This window comes from Mastacembelus armatus, chromosome 16 (assembly GCF_900324485.2).
Source record: "Mastacembelus armatus chromosome 16, fMasArm1.2, whole genome shotgun sequence".
In the NCBI taxonomy this organism is placed as follows: domain Eukaryota; kingdom Metazoa; phylum Chordata; class Actinopteri; order Synbranchiformes; family Mastacembelidae; genus Mastacembelus; species Mastacembelus armatus.
This window is the reverse complement of record NC_046648.1, coordinates 9,757,412-9,784,865: the sequence shown is the minus strand read 5'-3', so window position 1 is coordinate 9,784,865 and position 27,454 is coordinate 9,757,412. Positions and strand designations below refer to the sequence as shown.

The window sequence follows — 27,454 nt, the reverse complement described above, 5'->3', positions numbered from 1 at the left end:
TGAGCGGAGTGGAGCGCACGGCACCAGGCGAAGCGTCAAATCTATGCCACCACTGGGCTCTTTTTTTTTTTTTTATTCTTTTCTTTTTTTAACTTTTCTCTGAATCTGAATGACAAGCTGTGGAAGGAGAGCAAAGAACCATGAAGAAACAACGCCGTTCTTTGTCTTTACTTGGAGTTTTATGTGCCTTTTTCTTGACTGCGCTTCTGGAGCCCGGGAGTGCCGGTAAGTTCCAATATCAACATTACGCGTATCCTAAACACTCCGAACCGTTCACTGCCTCGGTAATCTCTCGCCTCGGTGTGTATTTATACCAGAGGCGCAGTGTGTTAGTTGTCATGTGCGGGGGAAACGTTCAATCCAGCGTGATGCGAGACTACTCCGGAGAGCCGAGAACAGCGCAACAACAGGTGACTCATTCGGGGACTATGCTTCTAACTGCTGGGGACGACTTACACTGACTAACTAGGGTGCCTAGTTTAAAACAGCACGTGTTTCCTCCACATGCAGTGCATTAGACTTTCCCACTGAGAGATTACCTTTCCCCACGAAATCCACGTCCACGTCGCAGAATTTCATGTTTGCCAAGTTTTTAAAAGTCTTATTTCTAAAGATAAAATGAAAATCAAACTTCATACTAAGTTCAAAAAAAAAAAAAAAAGATCTATGAACAGGTTCATCTTGTCACATATAATTTTGTGAACATTACTAAACGTTAACCTTTGAACATGGTGTGCTTTTATTTCTGGGGCACTCCACCGAATTTACGCATCAAGTTCACTTTGTTTGTGAGAAGTGTTACCTGTGTAAACTGTGTAGTGTCCTCTGTGGCAGGAAGGGACTTTTTCAAAGTTGGAGAAAATAACCCTGATTATTTTGTCAGTCTCATCTTATGGCTCCAGTTTATGAACAGAAGGGGCAAAGAGTTGGGGATTTGGCAGGCAGCGTTTCTAACAAAAAGTATTATTGAGTTGCACTATGGGAATTGTAGGATCTAATGGTTTTTGGCTCTTGGACTTATAGGAAGTAAAAGCCCAAATATGCTGACATCTGCCTTGCTGAACTTTTTAAGATGCAGATGTTTAACCTGTATTATGTGGTATCTTTCAACACTTTGAGCTCTCGGTCTGTGGGTTTAAACTCCAGAACACGGGTTGTACAGAATGTACAGAATGAGATCTTCTCATGACTGCTGACAGATGGGTCGAATGGGTAGACACAGGTCTCAGATGAAAATAGTAATTAAAATTGTAGCCATATGAAATATCACACCATGTGTTGTCCCAGTTCTGTTTCCCTTCTTCATCCTTCTTCCGCTCCCCCTCTCTCTCTGCTGCTGGTTCCTGCCCTCCTCCAGTCGTGAGCCTATTTTGAACCTGGAAATCCCACATACCAGAAAGACTGGTGGCCATGCTGCACTGTATGTCTCACAAATAGCCAGGCACAGCAACACACACGTACACACATGCACGAGAAGACAAACAATCTCCCACCCACGTGGGCCATTCTGCTGCACCAATACACATTAACACACACACACACACACACACTCCGTCTCTCTCTCTCTCTCTCTCTCTCTCTCCTTGTTTTTGTAATTACTCCAGCGCACCTCAGGCCGGGGGAAAGCTGCTCACCACTCTCCCAAGTACTGGAGCTGCTTGACATTTTGGTTATCCAAACAGCAGATCCGGATTTGATCTTTTCTTTCTTTATTTGCTTTCAACTGATGTTGATAACCACCCGCTCTGCAGGCTGTCACAGGAAGGTTTTTTCTTCCTTCCTTTCCAGGGAATCTTCATCACATCAGGGCAGAGGCCACTGTGTGCTTGTGCATTTTCCATTTCTCGGCTGAGCCAAGACAGAACACGAGCTGTTTTGAAAATGCCAATCAAAGTCAGGGCTGAAAAGGAAAAACAGGATAGCTTTAACACAGAATCAGTAAATTAATTTTTTTTTTTTGACACAGACGATTTCTCTTTTAAGGGATTCTCTGACTTCATCACATTTCTCCTTGTACATAAATGAGGTTCTATTAGATATTAGTACATTGATTAGCCCTTTATACTGTACAAAATAGCATGTGTGTGGCCCCTGTGCAGTCTGTCACAGCCCCAGTTCCTACAGTGTATGAGTTTGTTGGGTTTCACAGCAGAGAAGATTAGTGCAGAGACTAACTTTACTCCTTTTAACCTCTTTGAAGCCTCTCCCTTATTATTATTTTTTACCATATTTGTCGACTTCCCCCTCGTGGTCTGCCTGTGCTTCGCTGACTTTCAAAGAGAAGAAGTAGGGATTGAGGTGGAGGTGGCAGGGGGGAAAAAGGGAACCTGAGAAAGTTAAAAGGGGAAGGTAAAGACGGGTGGAATGAGGGATTTGGGGCCAAGTTAGAGAGACATGGATTAAGAGGGAGTCAAAGAGGTGGGAGGATCATTTTCAGCAACAGTCGGGAGAGCGCTGAGCCACCTGCTGTTGCGGTTATGTAGCCCTCTGCTACCTATTGCTAGTTGTCTCCCCTTTTTTCAGTGACACCGTCATGGCTGACTGGGAAAATACTCTATACATACAAGGCCTTTTAGTGGTACTGATTTATAGAATGCATGGTGTGCAAATTTTTCAGTTTTTCCATTCACATTTGAGCACTTCAGAGCAGTATTTCCTGTATATGGGTGATAAATTGCAGTCAAGTTTCCTATCTGTCCTTCTGTCCATTGTGAGCTCACATCCTCAGTGGTCTGGAAAAACAGGGAAAGGGTAAGAGAGGAGGAAAGAGAGGGGTGATAGTTGATGAGACAGGGAGTTTCGATGCTGATATACAAACTTTCAATTCGCAGTGCCTCCTGAATCATAAATTGCATTGGGATTTGATTTACAGCAGGTTTCAGTTAGGAGATTTGCTGTTATTTCATTTCTTTTTTCAGACTGGTTGATAGACAGTTAATTATTGTTATTATGTGCTATTATGCACATGAGAATCACAAGCCAAATATATTAAATGCTTTAGTTCCAGATCCTCCACATTTTAGGAAACATTTTCATTGCTATTTAATGGATCATACTGGGCTAAGATCCACTGAAAGTTATGTACAGGTATTTATCAAGGTTATTTTTTGATCTGAGTGCCAGACAGAAGCAGGTTACAGTAGCAGCAGGTCCCTCCTGGAATAAGCTCTCACATTTCAATTGCAGCCCCTTTAGGAGTCATCAGGAGCTCAGTTAATGACAGTCGACACTTTCCCCCTTCACTTTCCTGTGACGCACTGAGGACACATGTGTTTTCATACTCTTAATTTCTACACGTGGACTAGCAGCATGAAAAAGTGCAGCAGTAAGAAAAGTCAAAGTGTTTTAGCAGCTGGAACAATGACCCACATACCACCGCAGCCCTTCATGCACAGTTACCCTTTAAATTTCTGCACCGGCACAGTCTGTTGCTACTGAAGAGCTTAAAGCTGCATCCTGTAACAGCACTGTTGTCATAAATCCAGAAACTTTTCTTTTCTTACCCTTTGAACATAGTTCAGGCTAAATTCATGCCCCTTGTGTTTGTGAGTAAAACAAACAAACATAATTTGCCCTAAAACACATACAGAAACCTATGATATGCTAACTTCAAAGGAGGCTGTAACTAAAACTTATCCTAAAGGATAATTATGTTAAAGGAGTAGTGTTATGAAACTCTACTATTATACACTCTAGCTCTGAAACTTGTTTTCTCATCTCATTCTTAGAGAAAGCAGGTTCAATTCCTAAAATGTTGAACTGTTGTTTTTAAAAGACACCAAGGGCATGTGCAGTACATCATTCATTCATTCATTCATTATCTATACACACTTTTTCCTATTTAGGGTCACAGGGATCTGCTGGAGTCTATCCCAGCTCTCTTTGGGTGAAAGGCAGGGGTACACCCTGGACAGGTCACCAGTCTATCACAGGGCCACATAGAGACAAACAACCTCACACACTCACACTCACTCCTATGGGCAATTTAGAGTCACCAATCAACCTGACATACATGTTTTTGGACTGTTGGAGGAAACCAGAGTACCTGGAGAAAACCCACACAAGCACAGGGAGAACATGCAAACTCCACACAGAAAGGCCCCTGCCGGCTTACGAACGCAGGACCTTCCTGCTGTGAGGCAACAGTGCTAACCACTCAGTCACCTTGCTGCCCCTGCAGTATGTTATAAACAAATAAAAAATATAAAAATTTAGAAGCTTGGGTTTAACAAAAGAGTAGGAAGCCTTCAATAGGAAAAACTGACCTGCAATCAAATAGTTTAAAAGCTCTTAATGTGTAATCAGTGTTGCACAATAGAGCAATAAAGATTAATCAATCACTTTCTGAGCTTTCTGGCTGCACAGAGTGTAACTCTACCCATGTTCATTCATTTCATTTGTCTCTGAGGGTGTGTGTGGGTGTTTTAGAAGTATACTGACTGTTGCTCCTGTTAAATGAACAACCTGGCCACACCGATATGAGTACATGATGTAGAGGGAAATTTTGCAACATGTGTGTTATGAATGAGGTCTTCCTCACAGCTCAATGCCTGCAAACGTGCTGCTGTCTCAGCTGATTAACTGATAGCACAGACGGCACCGCGTGCAGTTGTTTTGTCTGTGCCTTGGATTTTAGATGTGTGGGGGCTGTTGTTGTTGTTGTTTGGAAGAGAGGGGTCACTTTCATCACTGTGCATTGGACTATCTGTTAAATCAGACATCCTCTCTCTTTTCTCAATCTATAAAGGAGTAATCAAAGTCCTAAGAAGTCTGAGTATTTACCTGTATCTGTGAGCATGATGTTTATCTAAACAATCTACAAAGAACAGTTGGACACTGATGATCATAACTTAAGGGGTCATGTGTGTTGACTTCCTAGCAGTAGTACTAAGTAGTACTGCCGCTTGCAGCTGAAAATAGAGGAAATGATTGCTAACGTGACATTACTAGCCAATATAATAAATGTTGTTTATTGGCCCCACATAAGCACATAATTTGACCTGATGTTTGGTTTCCTGTTTCTCTTCATTCATCGGGTTCTTGTAAAGTTATTTCTTCTATCATTTCTCTCAAAGTGGTTTCTGTGGTTGCCCAGGCCAGATGACAAAGCCAAGGTACAGGCTGAAAAAAAATTGACCTATCTCAGATAAACATGGCAAACAGCTCAGCATAACACTAAGTGAGGTTTTCATCTCCTCTCCTCTCAGTCTTCACTGCTGCTCCCTCCATGTGTGTCCTTTAATAGAAGTGTTTTATAAGCACCTGAAAGAATAATAATATCACATTTTATTGACCACAGGCATCATGATCATGCATTGATCATGCATTGATCATGCATGTGTATAGTACCTTAAATATTAACCTTCATTTTGTTTCTAAATTCAAAGATATAGTTTAAACAGGAAGTTTTAAGCTCTTAAAGATCTTAAACCTGAGACTAACACAGTCTAAAAAGGCTTAGCTGGATGGGTTTACAAAGCCAGTTCTAGCCTTGCAAGCACTGGGTTTAATGTCAGAGAGGCATGTCTGAACAGGACACAGAGCGGAGGGAGATCAGAGAGGCAGAGCAGCTCGAGTCATGCTAAGGAGAATGACAGGGATAAGATTTTACTGATTACGCAGCCAGCTCAGGCAGCACATGACCTACCTGTACCACATGCAATGCCTTTAATTTTTGGACAATGCCACAACATTATGAGGCGAAATAAAGAAAAAAAAACTGCTTTTGATAAGAATTCCAAAGCAAGATCATGAACACTGATTCTTTGGGAAATTCCTTTTTGAGCAATAATTTTTGAAGGCATTTCGAAGATTCTGTGAGCTTTGGGGTTATGTATCTACAGAGATCTAAGAACTGATTGAGCTGTTTGTGTGTTAAGTGTGGTATTGGCCTACTTTTGTACGGCCCTTTTGTTAGACCCCATCCAGCACCTTTGAGGTGGTGGATCCAGGCTCATGCATTGCTGCCTGTATTTTTTGTGCTCATCGTTTTAGATTTATATGTATTTCAATTCATGAAGATAATAAGCTTAACCAGTCCTGACCTGGATATATTCAGACTACTGATGATTTCCTGTGGTTAAAACCTACTGCATATGATGCACAGCATGTAGCTACCAGTATCCTATGCACCTGCTTTTAACATGTCACTTCAGTTATTTGAAGCAGAAAATAAGTTGCACAGAGCTGCCAACTAATTACCATCTTTGTGTATACTTTGAATATCAAAGCTGAATACTTGATACTTAAATCTATCAGTCACAAAGATATGAAAATAGTTTAAAATTTTGCAGTGGTCCATTAGTGGGGCTAAAGTGTTCTCAAAAATCCCTGGAAGTTTATTTCTAAGCATGAATAAGTTCTCTAAGTCTCACAACATTATTGCAGTGTTACATAGCAATGTGAGGTGTGACAGTGGTCACAAAGAAAGGTCACTTTGTCTCCAAACAATTTAAACTCCTGTAATCTGCCAAATGGAAAAAACTGATCACTGGTGAAGAGTATTCAGCATCTTCCTGTAGTTCCTGTGCAGAGTGGGAAACTTTAGCCTCTTGGCAATTCTAAGGTCAAAGTGTCACCAAAAATATTAAGTTTCATCTATGTGGGGACCATTGATATTCACACATTGATAATTATGAAAAACTGTTAACAGATTTACTCCTCAAGCCAAAAAAACTGGCATTATACATAGCAATACTTTTTTGTGTCTGCTCCACAGGTATACCTTTTCTCCCACTGCATCAGCTTTGTAGGTTCTGTGATCTGAGGCTGTCCTCGTGTAGTGGTGCAGGGACCTGCATGTCCAATTGCAACATCACATCCATCTGCTTACAGGCCTTTGAGGTCTGTGTGGCTATCTGGTAGGTACCTGAGAGCAGCAAATGGCCTTCATCTCTTAAATGTGACTGATTTGCTCAATAATGGACACTGTTTAATGATCTCTGCTGTGTGTATTTCATAGGAGGAAGAATGAGACAGGCTTCTCTATTGAAACTCTTTGCCATGACCCATCCAAACCACTGTATGGCATCATGCTGGATGACTCCAGAAATGCAACATGTGAGATGAAGGAGAAGAACACAACAAGTGGGATGGCACATGTCTGCTCCTGTAATGAGGAGGAATGTAACGACAAACTTTTATTCTCCCCCAGTGAGTACTTATTCGTATATTTATTTAACTCATGGCCATCGGTGGTCATGTGTGATGTGAAAAGGGGATGCGCGTAGAGAGAGATTTGGTGAATACAGAGAGAGAATTATCTCTTCAGGTCCTCTCTGTGGAACATTTTAGCATCTTTACAATCATTGTTTTTGGTTGTACAGTCCACAGCATCACTGTTTTGGTCTCTCTGCTCTAATAAAACTAGTTTCTTATCAGCTCATATACAGTACACTATCTGCCCAGCAGCAAACAGCAGACAAAGACAGAGACAAACTGGTGAATATATACTACAACATCACAGCTGGACATGACCCTCAGTAGTTAGTGAAGAGCAAAACAATAAAGTTAAAATAAATAACAGTGTTTATGTTCATGGTAATGAATATACTTGTTTTTTTTTTTCTTTTAATGGAATTTGCTGACAATAAGAACCACTAATCACTCAGCTGCTTTGAATATGTTTGTCATAGCTGGCTGCACAGGAAGAAAACAGAAAACTTGTAACTCACACCCACTTTCATCTAACCAAGTGCATTAACGCTTGGCAAAAAAATCAGCTAATTTTGACATTGTTTACACATCTGTTATTGCATGTCTGGTTGACCACATATAAAATCAGCATGTTATCTGTTCAGACAGCTGCACAGTTAATCCCAACATTTGCTGAGCAGAAGAACACATCTGTACTGCTTCCTCATTGTCCAACTTTAAATGAGTAACCAAGAGCTTGATGCTTCTTTGCATCTTCATCCCTTGTATGTTTAACCAGTTTTCTGTCTCTGCTAGTTCTTTCATTTATGAATAAATCATTATTCCTCTTTATCATTTCATCAGCCCCTCCCCTTCCTCTTCTGGTTTTCTCTCCAACAACTGACAGGGAAGCTCTTTGAGTACTGAACCTCGGCATATACAGTTGTTCACATGCAATTCAGAAGTTGTGGGCATTTTGCATCTTTATTGTGGTTGTTGACTTGTGGAATGACTACAGAATGCACCTTCATCAAAAACAGGAAATGGAAATGTGGAGTTAACGTCACACGTAAACAGCACGCGGGGAATCCTCAGTGTGGTCACAGACAGGCAGCCCACTGCATTATGCGATGTGCGTTTGGTTGACGAGAAGAAACATTGCGTGTCTGTGACGTGTATTGTGTGTTATGTATTATGTATGTGGATGTGTGTGTGTGTGTGTGTGTGTATGTGGTTGTCTAGGCCAACCATGCCGGAGAGCTCAGACATATGGTTTCCTGTCTGTGTTTAAATAAATCAGAAACATCTCCAGCACATGGTGAACAGGCTCCAAAGACACAGAGCACCTCTGTAGTGGATGACAGTGACGTAGGCTCATGTGCTAATTTATTCTCTTCTTGTGCTACACTATTATTAAAGCAGATTTGATTCCCCATCTTCCCACCCCACTGACTAGGCTGCAACCTTTTATCTGTATATCTGCTGCAAATAATGTGGGAGGCTGAAGGAAGGCCAAGTGTTGAAACAGACGGTCCTTGCACTGGACGAACTGTTTTCAATGCTTAGGTTGGATAACATCACCATGATTGCGCTGCTGGGGCAATTTCACAACATGAAACTTTAAAGGGTTAGTTCAGCCAACAAAAGCATTGTTTCTCACGTACCTCTAATGGTATTTAACCTTTCACATTTTGGTTTTCTTAGCCATACTTTTCAGATGTGGCAAAATCCCAGGAATCTATACTATATGTAGCAATTTCATTATATATTGAAGGCCCAGAAAGGAATCAGTAATCCAACATTAGCTAACTACCTGTGGCTAGTTGGCTCAGGGATTCTCCAAACTGTTAAACACAATGTAATTCGTACATATACAGTAATTTACAAATTAAATACTACTCATGTGCATTGTTTTTATATTACCCAGAAATTGGACTGACAGAGAGGTGTCTTGATCCTCTTCCACCCTATATGTTATCTCAGCTGAGCTCCACCTGTATTTTCTTCATTACACCACATGTAAAAGGATGGATGTCCAATAATTATTTGATGAATTTGTGTTATGTGCTATGTGGGCAGTGGATTTAGTTTAATTTAAATATCCATGACCATGACAAGCACTGGCAGGCAATTTCACTGCACATACTGTAAATAAAGTGGAATTCTGCACTTCATAGTACTGAATTTATTTAGTGTAATAGACCTACCACAGTAGTTTTAAACCATTGTCCATATTTTTCATTGTCTTTCAGTCTACATCTTGCATCAATCTTCACCTAACCCTCAAACAGTATTTTGATTCAGACACTGATCTCTCACCAAAATATCCTCACACATACACACACATGCATGTGCGCACACACACGCACACACGTCCCTGAGGGTAAGGGTTGTGGTTCCTTCCTCCCATTGAAGAAACATGCAACAGGAAGTCTTTGTTTGTTTATTGGACCACTGCCATGGCTTATTCCTCTACAAATATCTCACATTGTTCTTCCCCAGCATTGCATTCTTGCGACATGCTTGTAATACTGTTGTGGATATTGTTCATTGCTTGAGAGTTGTGGATTCTGGTGTGTGTGAGTGAGCTTTGTGTGTCCACTGCACGGGTTAAAAATGTTACTATGAATTTTGGAACAGCTGGGCAGTTCAGTGAGAAGCTTAGAATTAGTCTGATAGTAAGGTGACAAAAATCTGCTTCACCAAATTTGGTGTTTTTTTTTTTTTTTTTTACATTTTTTTATCGTATGTATAAGCAAAACTCTTCTGGGTGTGATCATAAATGGTCAATAGACAATCAGAATCATTGTCTATCCCTATTTGTGTTTTGGAAAAAAGAAAGCCAACCCATGTGCAAATTATCATGTTTTAAAACATTTTTTAATATTGAAAGATTTTCTGGCACCTGGGAAGGTACAGTGTGCACTGTCCTATTGTGATTGTTGTTATCTCTTTGAATAAACATGGAGAGTACACTTGAAAGTTAAACTATTATTATACCCCCACTGGAATAATTTCAAACCCAACCCCATCTGACTTCCTGACCTTTCTCAGCCAATGTGCCAAGATCAGAAAACCTGATCAGAGATTAGTCCTTTCACTCTGAGAAATATGGGCCTTTTTGACTGAGCACATGTTTCTAATTAGAATCTTGTGCAAATGATTTGCCTCTGTCTTTCAACCAGTGTCAGTTACACGTGTTTTGGAGCTTGTGCACTAGTTGCTGTGGGAAGGGATGCATTGACATTAAAAACTGTCTTGTCATAGTCATTTCAGTGCTTTTTGTTTTAGTGCTGCATTTACAGCTAAACGCTTATGACAGTCAGTTTTACGTTCTTGGAGGCAATGCTGTGTGAGAAATGAGAAGGCAGAGCTAATTCATTTCTGACATGGATTCCTCTACTCGCACAGATGTCACCTGATCTTCTCCAAGTCATTTGACATACCTAATGGTGAATGAAATATTCCTCATGACCTGGAGTGGGGTTTTTTGACACAAATAGGATTTTCTATTTTGTTTATAAAGAAGAAGAACAAGAGATAAAAATAAGAAAGGGAAAAATGAATTGAAATGATTTCTTGATGCAGACAGCAAATGGGAAGCAGAGAGGAAGACAGTTATGGAGTGATAAAGGAAAAAGTGGCTTGGCATATGTTTCAGGATCTGTTTTTTACTTTTATATTTTACAGTTCCTCCTTAACTGTGGAATCTTGGCCTGCCATCAGTGAGTATATCGGTCATTCTGACACACAGCAGACTGCTTTATAGAGAAATGACTCAAGCAGGCCAATTCTAAGATGCATATAGATGAGAGAAGAAGGACAATGTGAGTCAAAAAGACAGCATGCTGGCCAAAACCAATGAACACAGAGATATTTACAAGTAGACGGAGAGACAGAAACAGCGAGAGATGTTGGATGGAGGGCATGGGGAGCTGGAGAGACATGTGCCGTGTTTATGAAGCACGACTGGATTGTAAATGCAATGCTGTTACCATAACAAGTAAATAGTAAGTGTGATACTCAGTTTTACTTACTGTTACCAGCCTCCCTGTGGCTGGATATGATATCAGCCTGGATAGAGACTGGTTATTTATATACATTTAGTAGGGCAAATCTTCATAGGGAGAGATGGTAAACAACTTTCCTGATGTTAAATGTCTTCAAGCATAAATATACTCTAATAAAACTTGCAAGCACAACCTCAAGAAAGTACATGTGCCCTAATCAGTGATAAAGTGGAGAATGATTAACAGATATAGTTGAAGCTACAAAACCGTACACAGTTATATTAAAGCTGCAATTTGCTAAAACTCTTAGCCCAGAAACCAAAACAATAATAAGGTCGGTGGGTGTGAAGGATTTGTCCTGTGAATGCAATGGGAAATACTTCTCATTAGGCCGGTTGCCTTATATATATATATATATATATATAATTATATTTCCTTATATAATATCAAAATATGCATACTATAGGCAATCCTCTTACTATGATTTTATTATTAGGTTTTATGTATTTCAGAGTGGAAAGTACTTGTAAAGTAAATGTTCAATCCACTAAGCATGAATAAATGCTATGTAAAGCCTCATTAGAAAGGTTTTCCTGGTGCAACAGAGAAAGTGGAACAGTGCAGGCCAGCTGGAAGTGTGTGCTTCAACCTCTTTGATGTTTATAATAACTCCCATCTATCCACCCATCACCTGCTTCAAACATGAAATCATGTCTGACTGTCATTTTCCAAGGAAAATAGTTCCTATGTAATATCCAACTCACAACCTTGTGATTGAGGATCCAAATAATTACCAACTGGTTAGAGGATTAAGAGTCTGAGTCAGAGGTGGCAGCATTTAAAATCCCACCACTGACATCCTGTAACACACACACACACTAATGATGTGAGGGTCTCTGTTTGTCCAAATGATGTGTCAAACCTCAATGAACTCTGCATAAAAACATCCTGGCATCCTGATTGGAAAAGGCAACATCGGCTCTGTTACCAGTTTGTCTTGGCTGTTTTACCTTGGATACACACACACACATACACACACAGACGCACACACACACTTCAATCAAGGCAGAAAGACAGCAAGGAAAATACATGCAAAACATCTAAACTCCCCAAGCAATACTTACACACATGTACAGACACATGGAATTTGAGGAGTGTCTGTCTTATCTCACAACCTAATTTACTACCAGACTTCTGAAGTTTCCTCAAACCTCAAACTTTGCACGTGTGTGTGTGTTGCATCCATGGCTTTGCCTGAAGCAATTTTCAAAAACATTTACTACATTTAATGAAACAAAGTTTAAAGCATGTGAGTCAGACATACTTTACAGTTAATGAGGCTGTAATGTCAGTACGTCAATTATAACACATGTATGACCAAGTGTTGGCATGATAGTCTTTAATGTTTATTTTACACAGCAGACTGAACGTCTTTACTGCTGCATAGTGACATTTAGGTTTGGGTCTCCAGCCATGGTCCAGGCCTTTATATCTGTTTTTTTCTTATATTTAATTAACTCACCCCATGATTTATTACTGTTTGTAGCCAATGATAATTTTGACCTATCTATATTTTTTTGAGCTTCAAAGCAGTTGGCTAATAACAACTGTGTATGTGGAAAATTTGAATGCAAAATAGATGCTGGGTGGTGCAGTCCGTCAATGGCCAGTTCTTGGTGCAGCACCTCCAACCTGCCAATGTGACAGCTTTGCTCAGGAGTGTAATATTTCCCTCATAGACTGAATGAGACACTCTTTGAAAAAATGCCCAATGAGGGCAGATCAGGCCAGGCATGGTGAAGTCAGACAGGCTCTTGACTGTTTTCTCCCTGCCGCTGGAGCTGTGACGGTTGGCTGCCGTTCTGTCCGGCTTGGCAGTCAGAGCCAGAGGAGGTAATTAATGCTGCAGCTTACCAAGCTGCAAAAGCTTCTCACACTGTCTGAAGTTTCGACTGTAGGTCTGTTGACTGACTATGGAGTAAGAAGTCACCTAAAAATACAGACCCATATATATAAATACATGTATAAGTCATAGTTATAACACAAGGGTGGATCTTATGGCACGAGTTTAAAAAGTGACTTCGTTGTGGTGGGCTCGCTTGTGTTGGACTGTTACTATATGAGTAGTGGGAGGAAACAGCAGAGTAAGCAGTTGAATCCACACTGTATTCGGATTACAAACCACTAATGTATAATAGATGTTGTTAATGGTGGTGTCCGATATTTCAGCTACTTTTGCCAGTTTGTTTTAACTCCCCAACTTCCCAGTGTTTATTACTTGGAGTATTAATTTATTGATATTGGTTTTGACTTATTTTAAACTAAAATACAGCAGACTAAAGCTAAACAGGCCTATAATGTTACTGGATAGTACTGAAGATTAGGGTATGGCTGTTTGTACTGAGTCAGTAAATATCATGGCAAAATTGCCTGGTGAGGACAGCCTCTTACAAAAAGATAGCTGGCCTTAAGGAAGAGATCTGACAGCTTTCTGATAAACAGCAGAAGAAGGAATCTCTTTTGACCAACTTCATGGTTGTGGTTTCTGGGTAGTCCAAACAGGTCGCTTCCCTCAGTGCAGCCCTCCAGGACATAGCTTTGTGAGATCCTTCCACCTGCCTATGGTCTTCCTCCTGCTTGACACCATCAGTTGTCCTGGGCTGAAGTGGTGGTCGACAGGTGCAAGAGAAACTTGCCTGCAAAACTTGGATTTATTGACAATTTTAATTGTTTCTGGGATCTCGCCTCAGTCTTCAGTCTTCTCAGTCTGATTACTGATTTTTATACTGCATTTCACACTGCAACGAAAATAAGAATACTCTACTAACAAGGAAATAACATACTGCTTTACATTCAAATCTTATTTATATTCCTTGAAAGACAATTACATCTGAAAGCTGTCTGACTCAGACTGAGCGGACTAATATGAGATCCCTGCGGACCAATTTCTTTATGTCACCAAATAAGTTTGACTTTTATGATAACAGAGACATGGATACAACCAGAAGACTCTAGCCCTTTAATTGAACCTTTCCCCCCGAGGCTAATCTTTCATTCATCACCTTAGACTATCTAGCACGGGTGTGGCGGGGGGGGGCTTGCTGTTATTTTTAAGAACAGTTTTAAATGTTCCCTTGTTGATGTTGGACACTTTTCCACGTTTGAAACTCTACATTTTGTGTTCAAAGGGAAATCTCAATATCTGTGCATATTAGTCTATAGATGTTCTAATGATTTTTTAGCTAGTTACTTCATTAATAGTCTTTCCTAAATATATCTTTTTATTATTATTATTATTTTACATGTCTGCTGCCTATCAGATTCTTTGGGTGCTGAGTTTTTATCCCTGATTGATTTCTTGAACTTAACACTTTCATCAACTGGGCCCACACTTGATTTGGTCTTATCTCATGGGCTCAGATTCAACATGTATGTTTGACCATTACTGTATTTTAGTGTAGTTTGACAAAGGTGTTACTTTAGTTTTAGCTATATTTCTATTTCATGACATATTTTTAACTCTACTTCTGCAGATTTCTTCAGTAAATCTTTTAATAGTGTAACAAGTTGAGGGTGAGTCCTGATTTTTAATGAAAAGGCTTTTAATAATTTTAGTGAGATAGGAACTCAATCCTGGAAAGGTTATACCATTTAAGCCCAGAAAACTCAAAAAACTGTATAGGCCCTGGCTAAATAAATATATTGGAGCATTAAAACCCAGTACAATGGATGAGTGGTTAGCACTGTTGCCTCACAGCCCAAAGGTCCCTGAAACCTGGCAGGTGCCAATATGGTGCAGATTGTGCAAACCGAGCACTCTGGTTTGTTCCCTCAGTCTGAAAACATGTATGTCAGGTTAATTGGTGATTCTAAATTTTCCATAGGAGTGAGTGTGTGTGGTTGTCTATGTGTGGCCCTGCGACCTGTCCAGGGTGTACCCCTGCCTTTCACCCAGAGAGAGCTGGGATAGGCTCCAACAGATCCCTGTGAACCTAAATGGGAATAAGCGGGTATAAATAATGGATGATGATGGATGGATGGATGGATGGATGGATGGATGGAAAACCCAATTGTCATAAAATATTATTCTACGAACTGTCTCTCCATTTGTCCACCCACCAGTCAGTCCTGCTTGTAACAACCTGTTGTGCTTATTCAACACCATATCCTCTGCTTCTTTGAGTGAAACCTTTTGGCCCTGTTTTATTCTCAATTTATATGATACCTCTTGGATATCTTCTAAGAGCACATAACATAACAAGTTTCAACTTTTATGCTGATGACACTGATTTATTCTAGCCATGACCCCACAGATTTTAACGAGACTTTCTCCCTTTTAAATTGTCTACAGGACATCCAACAGTGGATGGCTGCCATTTTTTTTACAACTTAAAACCTAACTGAAATCACTTTAATTGGTGTGGATGAAAAATGACAGAGAAATTTGGCTCCTACTCAGACCTTATTATGTAACAGTAATAAGCTACAACTACAACTGTGCAGCTCTTCTGGAGGGTCCTATAGCCAGATTGAAAAACAAAGGTGACTTTGGAGTCTTTGCAGTCAGAGCTCCTGAACTGTGGAACAGCCTCAATGAAGAAATCAGTTTGACTGAGCCTCGGCCTCCCTTTATGCCCTCCCTTATTTCTATGCTGTAAATACTGTGATCGGATACTTTGCAAACTGTATGTGTTAATGCAATTTATTCTTGTAATGCTTGTATGTAATCCAACAAACTTATTTTATTTATTTAATTCATCTCCAGTTATTAATAAACCTCCAGATGACCCTTTGGTGTATGTAATCCTGGTGAGCTTGCTGCCCCTGCTGGTGATGGGTATCGTGGTTGTGGGAATGTTGTACTGGTATCGATCCTACCGACAACGCATGCTCAACCAAGAATGGGAGAGCAGCATGAAGAAGCGAAAACCAAAAGCTGGAGGACTGGACTGCAGTGATGCATGTGCCATCATGATGGATGACGACAGGTCAGACAGCAGCTCGACGCATGCCAACAACCTGAACCACAACACTGAGCCGCTGCCTATAGATCTGGATCTGCTGGTATACACACCTAATAGCATTCGAGATTTGTTTTGTGGATCTGCTCTGCACTGTGCCATTATAACTAATGATAAACTTTGATCATCTCCCAGGTGGGTAAAGGTCGCTTCGCTCAGGTATACAAGGCTAAACTGAAGCAAACCACCTCGGAGCAGTTTGAAACTGTGGCTGTGAAGATCTTCCCCGATGAGGAGTACGCTTCCTGGAAGAATGAGAAGGACATTTTCTCCAATACAGACCTCAGACATGAGAACATCCTCCACTTCCTGACAGCTGAGGAGAGAAAGCTGGAGAAACAGTACTGGCTCATCACTGCCTTCCACCCCAGAGGAAATCTACAGGTGAGAGCACCACTGTCGGGGTAGCCAGCAGTAGTGAAGCAGTAGTACGTCATATTATAAACTGCAATTCCAACAGTAGATTTTTGTACTTTTGTGACCATTCCCATCATATTTCCACCTTCCAGGAGTACCTGACACGTCATGTCATTAGCTGGGAGGAGCTGCATGTGCTGGGCAGTTCTCTAGCTCGGGGTGTTGCCCACCTCCACAGTGACCGCCTCGCCTGTGGACGCCCTAAGGTAGGCCTGTGTGTTTTCTGTATGTACTGAATATCTAAGTGATTTCTAACTGCACAATACGGTGTCTTTTAAATCTTTTCTCAAAATCCTTATTACTGAGGGTGACACAAGCCAAAAGCCAAAATTCAACAGGGCCTGAGGAAGTGGTGCTATGGGAAATAGATGCAAAATAGTGCAAGGTTTAGTCTCGGAGCAACATAAATATTTAACTAAGTTCATGGAAATCCAGTTTTTGTATTAGATGGGTGCAAACTGAGATCTCACAGTGTGTCCAGAATAGAAGGTTAATGGCAATATATTTGTTTATGATCTTTACCGTTATAAACAGATTTTTTAGTGCTAAAGAATAGACCAGGGCTCATCAAAATGATTATTACAGATATTCACAGTTATAATGCAAATAAATCATGTGTTTTTTTGCATGTGAAGGTCATATTTGCTGTTTTAATACTTTAATACATTCTTATAAAATAATTGTAATGCTTTTATTTTGAAGTTGACAGTTTATTTCTGTTGTGCCTGAAGGTGCCCATAGTCCACCGTGACCTGAAGAGCTCCAACATCCTAGTAAAGAATGACCTGACTTGCTGCCTGTGTGACTTTGGCCTGGCCCTCTGTCTGGATAGCAGCCTTTCTGTGGATGACCTCGCCAACAGTGGACAGGTCAGACAGAAGAAATATAAAAGTGCTCATTCTGCGATTACTTGCTTTCTACAACTCTGCCCTGGGGCAGCTTCCTTTCAGTCTTGGCTAAGAGTGGTAACAAAGCTAAGTACTACCGTCAGGTGTTTCCTATATTGTTACAATTTGTGGGTTGCGGAGAGAAAGCGTATTCTCTGCTGTTATGGCAACTCTCTGTTTGCCAGCAAAGTCCTGCATTACAACAGATTTGAGTTGGTCTTTGGTGAGATATGAACTAGATGTGTTTGTTTTGCCTGTTCCAGTCTTAGTCACAGTCTGTGTTAATATGTTTTGATGGCATATACCTCATTTGCCGAGAGAATAAATCTGACACACAATCAAGGGATAGTGTGAGGGGTAAAGGCTTTGTCATAACATGTCCCAGTCTCAGTGGTGAGACTTTGTTGTTCTTTAAAATGTATGATTCACTGGCTGAAAATGCAGCAGGTGAGAGCTGACTGACTTGTGACTCTGTGCCCCTACCACATTCTTATATAATTGATGTAAATGTGACAAAGACCAGGCTTTAATTTAGAAACACGCACATCTTCCTGAGCATTTTCACCTGATTCTTTTTTCCTAGTTAGTAGCAAAATGCAGGGTGTGATGCTTTTGTTCCCAAGCTGTTTTATCCACCAATTTTTCCATTTAAATGTTTAAATGAAGACGTATGACTGTGTGATATGTTCCATTCTCAACGGGAAGCTGGAAATTCCCAGCTGGTAATTATAACGCGCGCGCGTGTGTGTGTGTGTTCATGCCAGTCCAGCGCTAAAAAACCTCTGAACATGTACATCTTCATAGTTTTCTTTGCTTTACGTAATAAACGTGTTCCACATGCAGCAGCAGATATTATGTCAGCAATATTTGTTGACATAATATCCTCTTGCTTGCTTGTACAGCTTTTTTGTGTGTGTTTGACCACACACCACACTGATATTTTAAAGGATTTAAAAGGTATGCACAACCTTTGCCTTAGATGTTTACTTTCCTACTTCTGACACGAGGAGTGCTTCAGGCACATTTTTCTGCTGGTGAAATGTTCATGGAAGGTAGCATCAGACAATTAGGCACAATGATGCTGAGCTGTGGATAATGCATCACTCGTTAAAACTTTCAGAGAAGAGTCTGAGCAACTATAGGTTTGACTCATAGTTTGACTTGACTTTAATAATGATGACTCATGACTTATAAACCCGAAGCCCAAAGACATGGCCAATGTATGATTATAATATAAATATAACTCACAAGCAATATTCTTAGTTTACAGCATGTTTTATAGCTGCAGGCCAACACAAGACAAACAACTTCGTAATATTCGTTTCTTAACTCCAAGGAGTATCTTGTTTTTACAGTCTGTGGAGGAGAGGGGTAAACCTGTAGGGCCATAGGGGCACTTCTGGTTTTCAGTTGAGACTAGTTAATCCTGACTAAAGGACTTGTGTTGGGCCTCTTAGACTTAAAAGCTACTGGTCTTGAGTTTGTGGTGTCTGAGTTGGGACAAGGTCATGAGAGGAGATTACTCTAGTAGTGTGGATCTTCCTTCACTCCATCTGTTTGTTAAGGAACAAACAAAACAGAAACATGGAAACTTTAAAGGAAGTATGTATGTTAACTCTTCCTGCTGTTTCTGTACCTCAGGTGGGTACGGCACGTTACATGGCTCCGGAAGTGCTGGAGGCCCGACTCAATCTGGAGAACATCGAATCCTTCAAACAGACGGATATTTACTCCATGGCCCTGGTGCTCTGGGAAATGACATCGCGATGTGAAGCTATTGGAGGTCAGAGCACACAACACACCACAACACACACATCTTCAGTAGCTTACCTGTTTCAGGATGTGGGTACGCCATGTAATGCTCAAGCATATGCTCATTTGGTAACACAGCAAATACTGCCAAGGTGAAGTATCACAGTGCTGACTCAACAATGAGGACTGGCAACGTGTCATGAGTTTTCAAGGTTATCACTGCAAGCCAAGCAGGTGAGCTGATTGGCCAGTAGTGATGACATCACATTAGAATATAGCTCAGTGGATGTTTTTTGTCACAGGTGTACACATTAGTTCTTGCATGTAGCAGCAAAAGCAGCATGTGACAATGAGCCTAACATCTGTAATCTGATATGATAAAAATGGCTGATCTCCTTTGTTGATGTGAAAACAGTTTGGACAAATTATTAACATGTAAGCAAATGATTGTCTATTTTCACTATTTAACATTAACAGAGCGTTGTCACTGAAACAGCTGCTCGTTGCTGTTAGAAACAAGGTTCATGACAGTGGAGAAAGGTAACCAGAACAGTAAAGTCACAGGTAGAGTTTGTAGGGAGACAGGAGGGTCATTGGTTTTGTAAATAAGTGAATTTTTGAGCACTCAAGTCATGTGACACAGCATGTTGTTGACGGTTGTGAAATTCAGTGAATAATGCAGACAGTAGGTCCAGGCTGCTGTTTCCTGTTATGCAGTGAGTGAGGGTTTGTGTCTAATGGTCTTGTCTATTGGACATTGCTTTGACGTCAGCTCCAGGTCTGCAGCAGGAATCTGAGGAATGTCTGATATGTTATGGAGACAATCTGAACCCTTGTCCTTCTTTGGGCAGGAAATCAGTGAGTGAGCCTGAGTGGATACTGTACCTATTGCAGTTGGCTCTGCATGTGTGTGTTAGTGTGCAGCACTTATGCACTTGAGGGTCCTCACAAGAATAGAAAGACTAAACTAAGGTTATTTTTTTTAAGTTTTGTATGTGAATGGGTGTGTATATGTTTGAGCAGTTTTCATATTTGCATCAACCTTTAATTGTTGTTACTGTCAGAACCAAATGTCCGTATCCATGATCCTCCTCAGACAGATGTCTGTCTGGACGCTACACACTCAAACACACAGTTGTATTGGTATTGTGGTGCTGCAGGGGTGTCAACAACCATAGTATGATCACACTGAATTTTGCTCTCCTGTGAGTTGTTGATGTACACATCTCTTTAACGTTCCACAAAGATACATAAGATTGACAAAGCACTCTATAACTTTAATTTTAACTTTTACTTTTGTTTTTCTTCTTTCCTGACAGTAGAGTGGGAGTCTCTTGGACTCACCTTTCTCCCTACTGACCTTTTCTAGACACCCTGAGATATTTAGAACTAGACAGTCACATTTCAACATTGGCGTGTTTGTCTGTGCAGTTTACAGAGAGACAGAGTGAGTGTACAAAACTAGACAGATGTACTCGTGTCCTTGTTTCTACAGTGGGTACGGAAAGTATTCAGACCCCTTTACATTTTTCACTCTTTGTGTCATTGCAGCCATTTGCCAAAATCAAAAAAGTTCATTTTATTTCTCATTAATGTACACTCAGCACCCCATCTTGACAGAAAAAAACAGAAATGTAGAAATTTTTGCAAATTTATTAAAAAAGAAAAACTGAAATATCACATGGTCATAAGTATTCAGACCCTGTGCTCAGTATTGAGTAGAAGCACCCTTTTGAGCTAGTACAGCCATGAGTCTTCTTGGGAATGATGCAACAAGTTTTTCACACCTGGATTTAGGGATCCTCTGCCATTCTTCCTTGCAGATCCTCTCCAGTTCTGTCAGGTTGGATGGTGAACGTTGGTGGACAGCCATTTTCAGGTCTCTCCAGAGATGCTCAATTGGGTTTAGGTCAGGGCTCTGGCTGGGCCAGTCAAGAACGGTCACAGAGTTGTTCCGAAGCCACTCCTTTGTTATTTTAGCTGTGTACTTAGGGTCTTTGTCCTGTTGAAAGGTGAACCTTCGGCCCAGTCTGAGGTCCTGAGCACTATGGAAGAGGTTTTCTTCCAGGATATCTCTGTACTTGGCCGCATTCATCTTTCCTTCAATTGCAACCAGTCGTCCTGTCCCTGCAGCTGAAAAACACCCCGACAACATGATGCTCCCACCACCATGTTTCACTGTAGGGATTGTATTGGGCAGGTGATGAGCAGTGCCTGGTTTTCTCCACACATACCGCTTAGAATTAACGCCAAAAAGTTCAATCTTGGTCTCATCAGACCAGAGAATCTTATTTCTCATAGTCCGGGAGTCCTTCATGTGTTTTTTGGCAAACTCTATGCAGGCTTTCATGTGTCTTGCACTGAGGAGAGGCTTCCGTCGGGCCACTCTGCCATAAAGCCCCGACTGGTGGAGGGCTGCAGTGATAGTTGACTTTGTGGAACTTTCTCCCATCTCCCTACTGCATCTCTGGAGCTCAGCCACAGTGATCTTTGGGTTCTTCTTTACCGCTCTCACCAAGGCTCTTCTCCCACGATCGCTCAGTTTGGCTGGACGGCCAGGTCTAGGAAGAGTTCCGGTCGTCCCAAACTTTTTCCATTTGAGGATTATGGAGACCACTGTGCTCTTAGGAACCTTGAGTGCTGCAGAAATTCTTTTGTAACCTTGGCCAGATCTGTGCCTTGCCACAATTCTGTCTCTGAGCTCCTTGGGCAGTTCCTTCGACCTCACGATTCTCATTTGCTCTGACATGCACTGTGAGCTGTAAGGTCTTATATAGACAGGTGTGTGCCTTTCCTAATCAAGTCCAATCAGTTTAATTAAACATAGCTGGACTCCAATGAAGGAGCAGAACCATCTCAAGGAGGATCAGAATAAATGGACAGCATGTGAGTTAAATATGAGTGTCACTGCAAAGGGTCTGAATACTTATGACCATGTGATATTTCAGTTTTTCTTTTTTAATAAATTTGCAAAAATTTCTACATTTCAGTTTTTTTTCTGTCAAGATGGGGTGCTGAGTGTACATTAATGAGAAATAAAATGAACTTTTTTGATTTTGGCAAATGGCTGCAATGACACAAAGAGTGAAAAATTTAAAGGGGTCTGAATACTTTCCGTACCCACTGTATGTCTCAAATTGAGATTGTGTGTGCGTGTGTGTGTGTGTGTGTGTGTGTATTTCCTCTGTCTCCTCCCCAACAACAGGGGACAGAATGGTGGAGAGAAATACTACCCTGCACTGGCATTGTTGTTGTGGTCAGTTATAGTACATTCTCTGTGTGTCTCTGAGCATTTTATTTACATGTCCTAAATTAGCCTGCAGGGTGCGGCAGGGCCTGTCTGAGCTGCGGGTTATGCAGGATAATGGAGCAGGGGGTGAAGGGTTTGCACTGTGCCAAACAAAAGCCTTGTGGTCTGTGAAAACTAGGCATACACATACTAAGTTTAATAACTGAATGTCTATTTTTTATTTTTATTTTAAATGTATGGGGTGGCATCATTTATGCAACTGGACTGAGTCATTTTCACACCTATACACAAATGGAACTAGATTCACCTGCTTGCGGCAAAGGAATTTCCTGCTAGCCTCTCATCACGCAATCAAACACTACTAGCAGTACTAACATTTAACTTTCACAGCTCCTACAAAGCCAGCCACAAAATTCAGCCCACAACTTTCTCAGGAGAGGGGTGGATGCTGTTTTTGGATGGAAAGATGATTTTGTTTGGAGGAGGTGTTGTTTATTAGGAGTTATGCAGGTTATTTTCTAGTTTTAAAATCATTGTGGGATCAGTGTTTTCTGATACATGTATGCCTGCACAGAGTAGTCCGAACACCAAAGATGAAGCTATGTTTCCAAATAGTAGATTCCAGATGGTGTAGCCAGCCACAGAGGTTTCTGCTAACCTCCAGGCCACAGAGGTTTCAGACAGATAATCTAAAAAGGAAACCATCATAAACCGCTTTCCACCCCTTCGACTGGACTTATTGGGATTTAAGTATGGGTTGTAAACAGCAAGGGAAACCTAAGACTGAAACTCTGGATTTAGTTTTGCTAAATCTCTTCTCAAACCAGGATTACAATTCTGCTCATTGCTTTCAAATGTCTGGAGAAGGAAGGCAGCTTGCACCTGTCCCAGTTATCATTCATATAATCATGGTGAAAATTACAAATATAACATTCTAATTGATGCCAGACCGTGAAATGAGATCTCACCCACTCAGTCATTGCTTCACCTCTTTATATTTTTATGTTCTTGTTTTAGTTTAGCTTCCTCTTGTACCTGTGTTCTGAATTTCATCTGTATCCAGGCCAGGAGAATGTGTGGTATTTATACCAGCTCCACAGCAGAGAGCTGTGTACAACACAGCTCTGGCATAAATACGTTCCACGGGAACAGGTACTGGTCCTGTTTTGAAACACTAAAAACGAGGGAAGTTCCAAATGTCAAAAACAGGAAGTGTGGGCCTGTGGAGTCGGTTGAGCTTCTCAAACAGGGTTTGAGCTACACACCTCCTGATCCCGGCCCTCCAACATCCTGTCGGACAGTTCTACTCTGACTTTCCCGTTTCTTGCATTTGAGGACATAGTGGCAGAGACCAGGGACCTGATTTATATGAAACTACATCAGCGTTTCCTAAATTTCATAATACCACCCTGCTAATTAACATTAACAACATACAGTTTTTAAATGGGTATTCATAGCACAAAAACAGTCAATTTAATTGTTGTTTTGGAACATTTTAGTATATTGTACTGTATATTCTTCACTTTCAGGTTTATTATTTTGAAATGACCAATAAGTAGGTGTGCTACAAGTGCTCAGAAAACAATAACAATCTGAGCAGCTGAAAGCTTCCTGTGCATTTGTAATCAGGTTTTTCTTTATGCTTTCTGGAAAAGGGGTACAGCAAACAATCAAATCTGTTAGAACTGGGTCATTTCATCTACAATATGAACACAATCTCCAGTATAGCTACTAAATAAACTTTTCTTTCCTCCTTTCCTGTTTCCAAAGCCAAGAACAAGCTTTGAACCTCAGGTTGAAGGCTGCCTCAAAAATTAACTGACGTAAAAAACGACAACACTTGTTACATTTTGCTATTTGCTACAGATTAGCCTTCTAGTGTCGTAGTGGTCATCTGTCTTGACAGTGCATTTTAAATATTTTATTTCTGTCAATACCTCAGGTAAGAGCTCCTATGCTGCCAAATATAACACATGTAAAAAAAAGTGCATATTAGCACATAGTAGGCTACATAGTGAATAATGCTTGATTGAGATGTTGTGAAATAGGATGTAGAAATTGTTAAATATATAAAAGAGAAAGCTGTTTGTCTTATTTTCTGGCTCAGATGGATAAATGAAGATAACTTTGCAGAGACTAGTATCTTATTTCACAGCAACTGTGAAAGCCTGTGAGCCTTCTCTTTGGGGCTGACTGACTGCAGCTGTTGTGAATTCAGTTTCATGAGGGTTGGACCCAATCCCAGAACTTTGTTTTTCATTTTTCATGGTTTTTATGTTATATTTGCTGTTTTTTTTTTCTGCTAGTTCTTCAAAATAAAATAGTAAAAAAAAAAAAGAGAGAGAGAGAGAGACTAGGAGGTTGGTGTTTTGTATGGCCTGGGGTTGCGACTAATTGCTTGTTAGCAAAAGTTGATTTGTTGTTTTAAGAAACGATCACTATTCAAGTGCCAGAGTGGGTGTTTTCCCTCCCACAGGGACATCAAAAAAAAAAAAAAAAAATTAAAACTTTTTGTTTCCCACTGTCAGCATTATTGGTGCCAGTGCACAAAACTGACATCTCAGTTGAAAATAATAGCCCAGTGGTTTGTGGTGGAATGACTTCATACTGGAATGCTTTTACACACAATTTCTAATTATATTAACTCTACGGGCCACCTGTTTCACTCTGTCTTCCTCTTTCAGGGTTTTTGTACCTTCAACTTTTTCCTATCTCCTGAATCATGCATTGAAATGTGTTATTTGTTTTGTGTTCATGTAGAACTTGGCTGATTCCTTTTCACATACTTGCCTGAAAGTTGCAATCCCAACATCAGGACAGAGTGTTTTTCTCCACTTGAGTCCCAGGTGATGATTTACAGTACATAACTGAGCTGTGTTTGTGTTTGCAGAGGTGAAGGAGTATGAGCCTGCGTATGGCTCTAAAGTGCGAGAGCACCCCTGTGTGGAAAGCATGAAGGACAACGTGCTGAGAGACAGAGGAAGACCCGAGATCCCCGACACCTGGCTGAGGCATCAGGTGAGACACACTGTTGTACTGCATTTATATGCTGAAAGGATAACCACCGAGTCCTAGACACCCACAAGGGATTTCCACATTAGTGTTAATTTTGTATGAATACAAAATCTGAACAGCGCTAAAAACATAGGTCTGATAGGTGTATTAAAACAAAACACTGACATTTTATGACCTTATAAAGCTGCTATGGTATGTTAGACATATAGCCGACAGAGTAACATTAGACATTAACATTAATGTAGAGCAGATTTATCTGACTGTTTTGCTGAGAACAGCTGCCTGCTGCAGCTGGAAACAAGGTTACGGAAAACAAAGAGCTAAAAAGAGGCTAAAACTTATCATAGAGGTCATTACAAGAATTAGTCATTTTGTGCGTTATTTCAAAATACTAATTGCAGCTTTACAGTATATCAAAAAAAGCATGCAAAGTCATTTTAGTCTTTAAATGTAAATATTTTTGTATGTAAGAGAAATGCTGCTTCCTACAGTTGATTACACTTCCCCTTAGCCGGTAATGAAATTGTCCCTGTATGCTGTCAAGTCAATCTTCAATCAATGCTCTGTCCCTCCCACTGCAGGGTGTGGCAGTGATTTGCGCCACCATAAAGGAATGCTGGGACCATGACCCTGAGGCCCGACTCACCGCCCATTGTGTCGCAGAACGCATCTCTGAGATGGAGGACGAGTTGGACAAACTGTCCAGCCGCAGCTCCTCAGCAGAGAAGATCCCTGAGGAGCTCAAGATCCCAATGGAGGTGGAGATCCCAGAGAAGGAGGTGAAAATCACAGAGATACAGGACATCATAGCTGTGGACTGCTCCGTGAGCGACAAAAAGTGAGAGGAAGCTCTGAAGCTTTCCTCATGGAGACTTTTCAGACATTCAGGAGCTGAGCTCTTGCATGACTTGGAGCCATATTGAATTGTAACATCGAATTGTAACCCAGCAAAGATAAACTTGTCTCACTTTAATTAGCCGAAAAAGCTAAAGAGCCAAAAAGCCAACGTTAACTGGAAGCTTCCAAAGATGTGCTGGAGCAAGGAGGCAGCATTTCTTAAGAGTCAGACAGACATGTCTCTGAGCAAAAAGGTCGCACTCTCTTTATGAGAAATCAACAGGGCAACAACTGTTAAACCAAAGACATTTATTGTGCACTTTATCATGTTATCCATATGCATTACAAATGTGGTTCATACAAAGCCATGTATTCTAACATGTCAGGTTTATCAAAGCTTTTGCCTAAAAAGTGCCTTTGTGTGTCTGGCACAGTTGTCACCTTAACACTAATGATGATGCATACTCCACTCTCACCAGCAAGAAATCAAAGGAATATATATATATATATATATATATATTTGTGTGTGTGTGTGTGTGTGTGTGCGTGCGTGCGTGCGTGTGTGCGTGTGTGCGTGTGTGGTGTGTGTGTGCATGTGTGTGTGTGTGTTGTGGGTGTGTGTCTATGCAACCATATTATTTTTACCCAGCTACACTTAAAAGTTGTTTGCCACATAAGCAAGCACAATGTACATAGAGACAATAACTGTACATAAGAGACAAATCAACCAAAAAGGGAAATTAATCCTACTAATCTTTGCAGAGATGCGGAGATGTATTTTTTAAAGCATTTTGTATATCTTATATATCAAAGGGGAACTGAGGAGTGTGCCAAAGATCATTTTCCCCGCCTTACACAGAGTATGTCTTATATGTAAAATGTTGTAAATCTGTTATGAATTAAAGATATTTCTGTGTACTGAGATTCTGCTCTTAGTCTATTGTAATCCATCCAAGAATGACACAAATTGCATTGCAATGCAGTGCATTTTATTTTTCATGTTTCAAGCTATGATGAGTCTGAGCTGGTACAGAGGGGATTCAGGTCATATTGGGATCTAGGAAGAAATTCAATCCAAATGCAATTTAGCTTATCATTTTTATCTTCTCTTGTTGCCTACTACAGTACTTG

The 27,454-nt window shown here is 40.6% G+C and overlaps 1 protein-coding gene across 1 annotated transcript; it reads left to right on the top strand.

The window, feature by feature from the left end:
* Positions 1-27,247, top strand: tgfbr2b (transforming growth factor beta receptor 2b). The gene is made up of 10 exons (XM_026293507.2): positions 1-225; positions 6,719-6,860; positions 6,962-7,152; positions 15,910-16,208; positions 16,301-16,549; positions 16,675-16,788; positions 17,314-17,451; positions 19,111-19,252; positions 25,362-25,489; positions 26,068-27,247. The coding sequence occupies exons 1-10, from the start codon at positions 141-143 to the stop codon at positions 26,326-26,328; spliced, it is 1,749 nt and encodes a 582-aa protein (XP_026149292.1). The 5' UTR covers positions 1-140; the 3' UTR covers positions 26,329-27,247.
* The last annotated feature ends 207 nt before the right edge of the window (positions 27,248-27,454 follow it).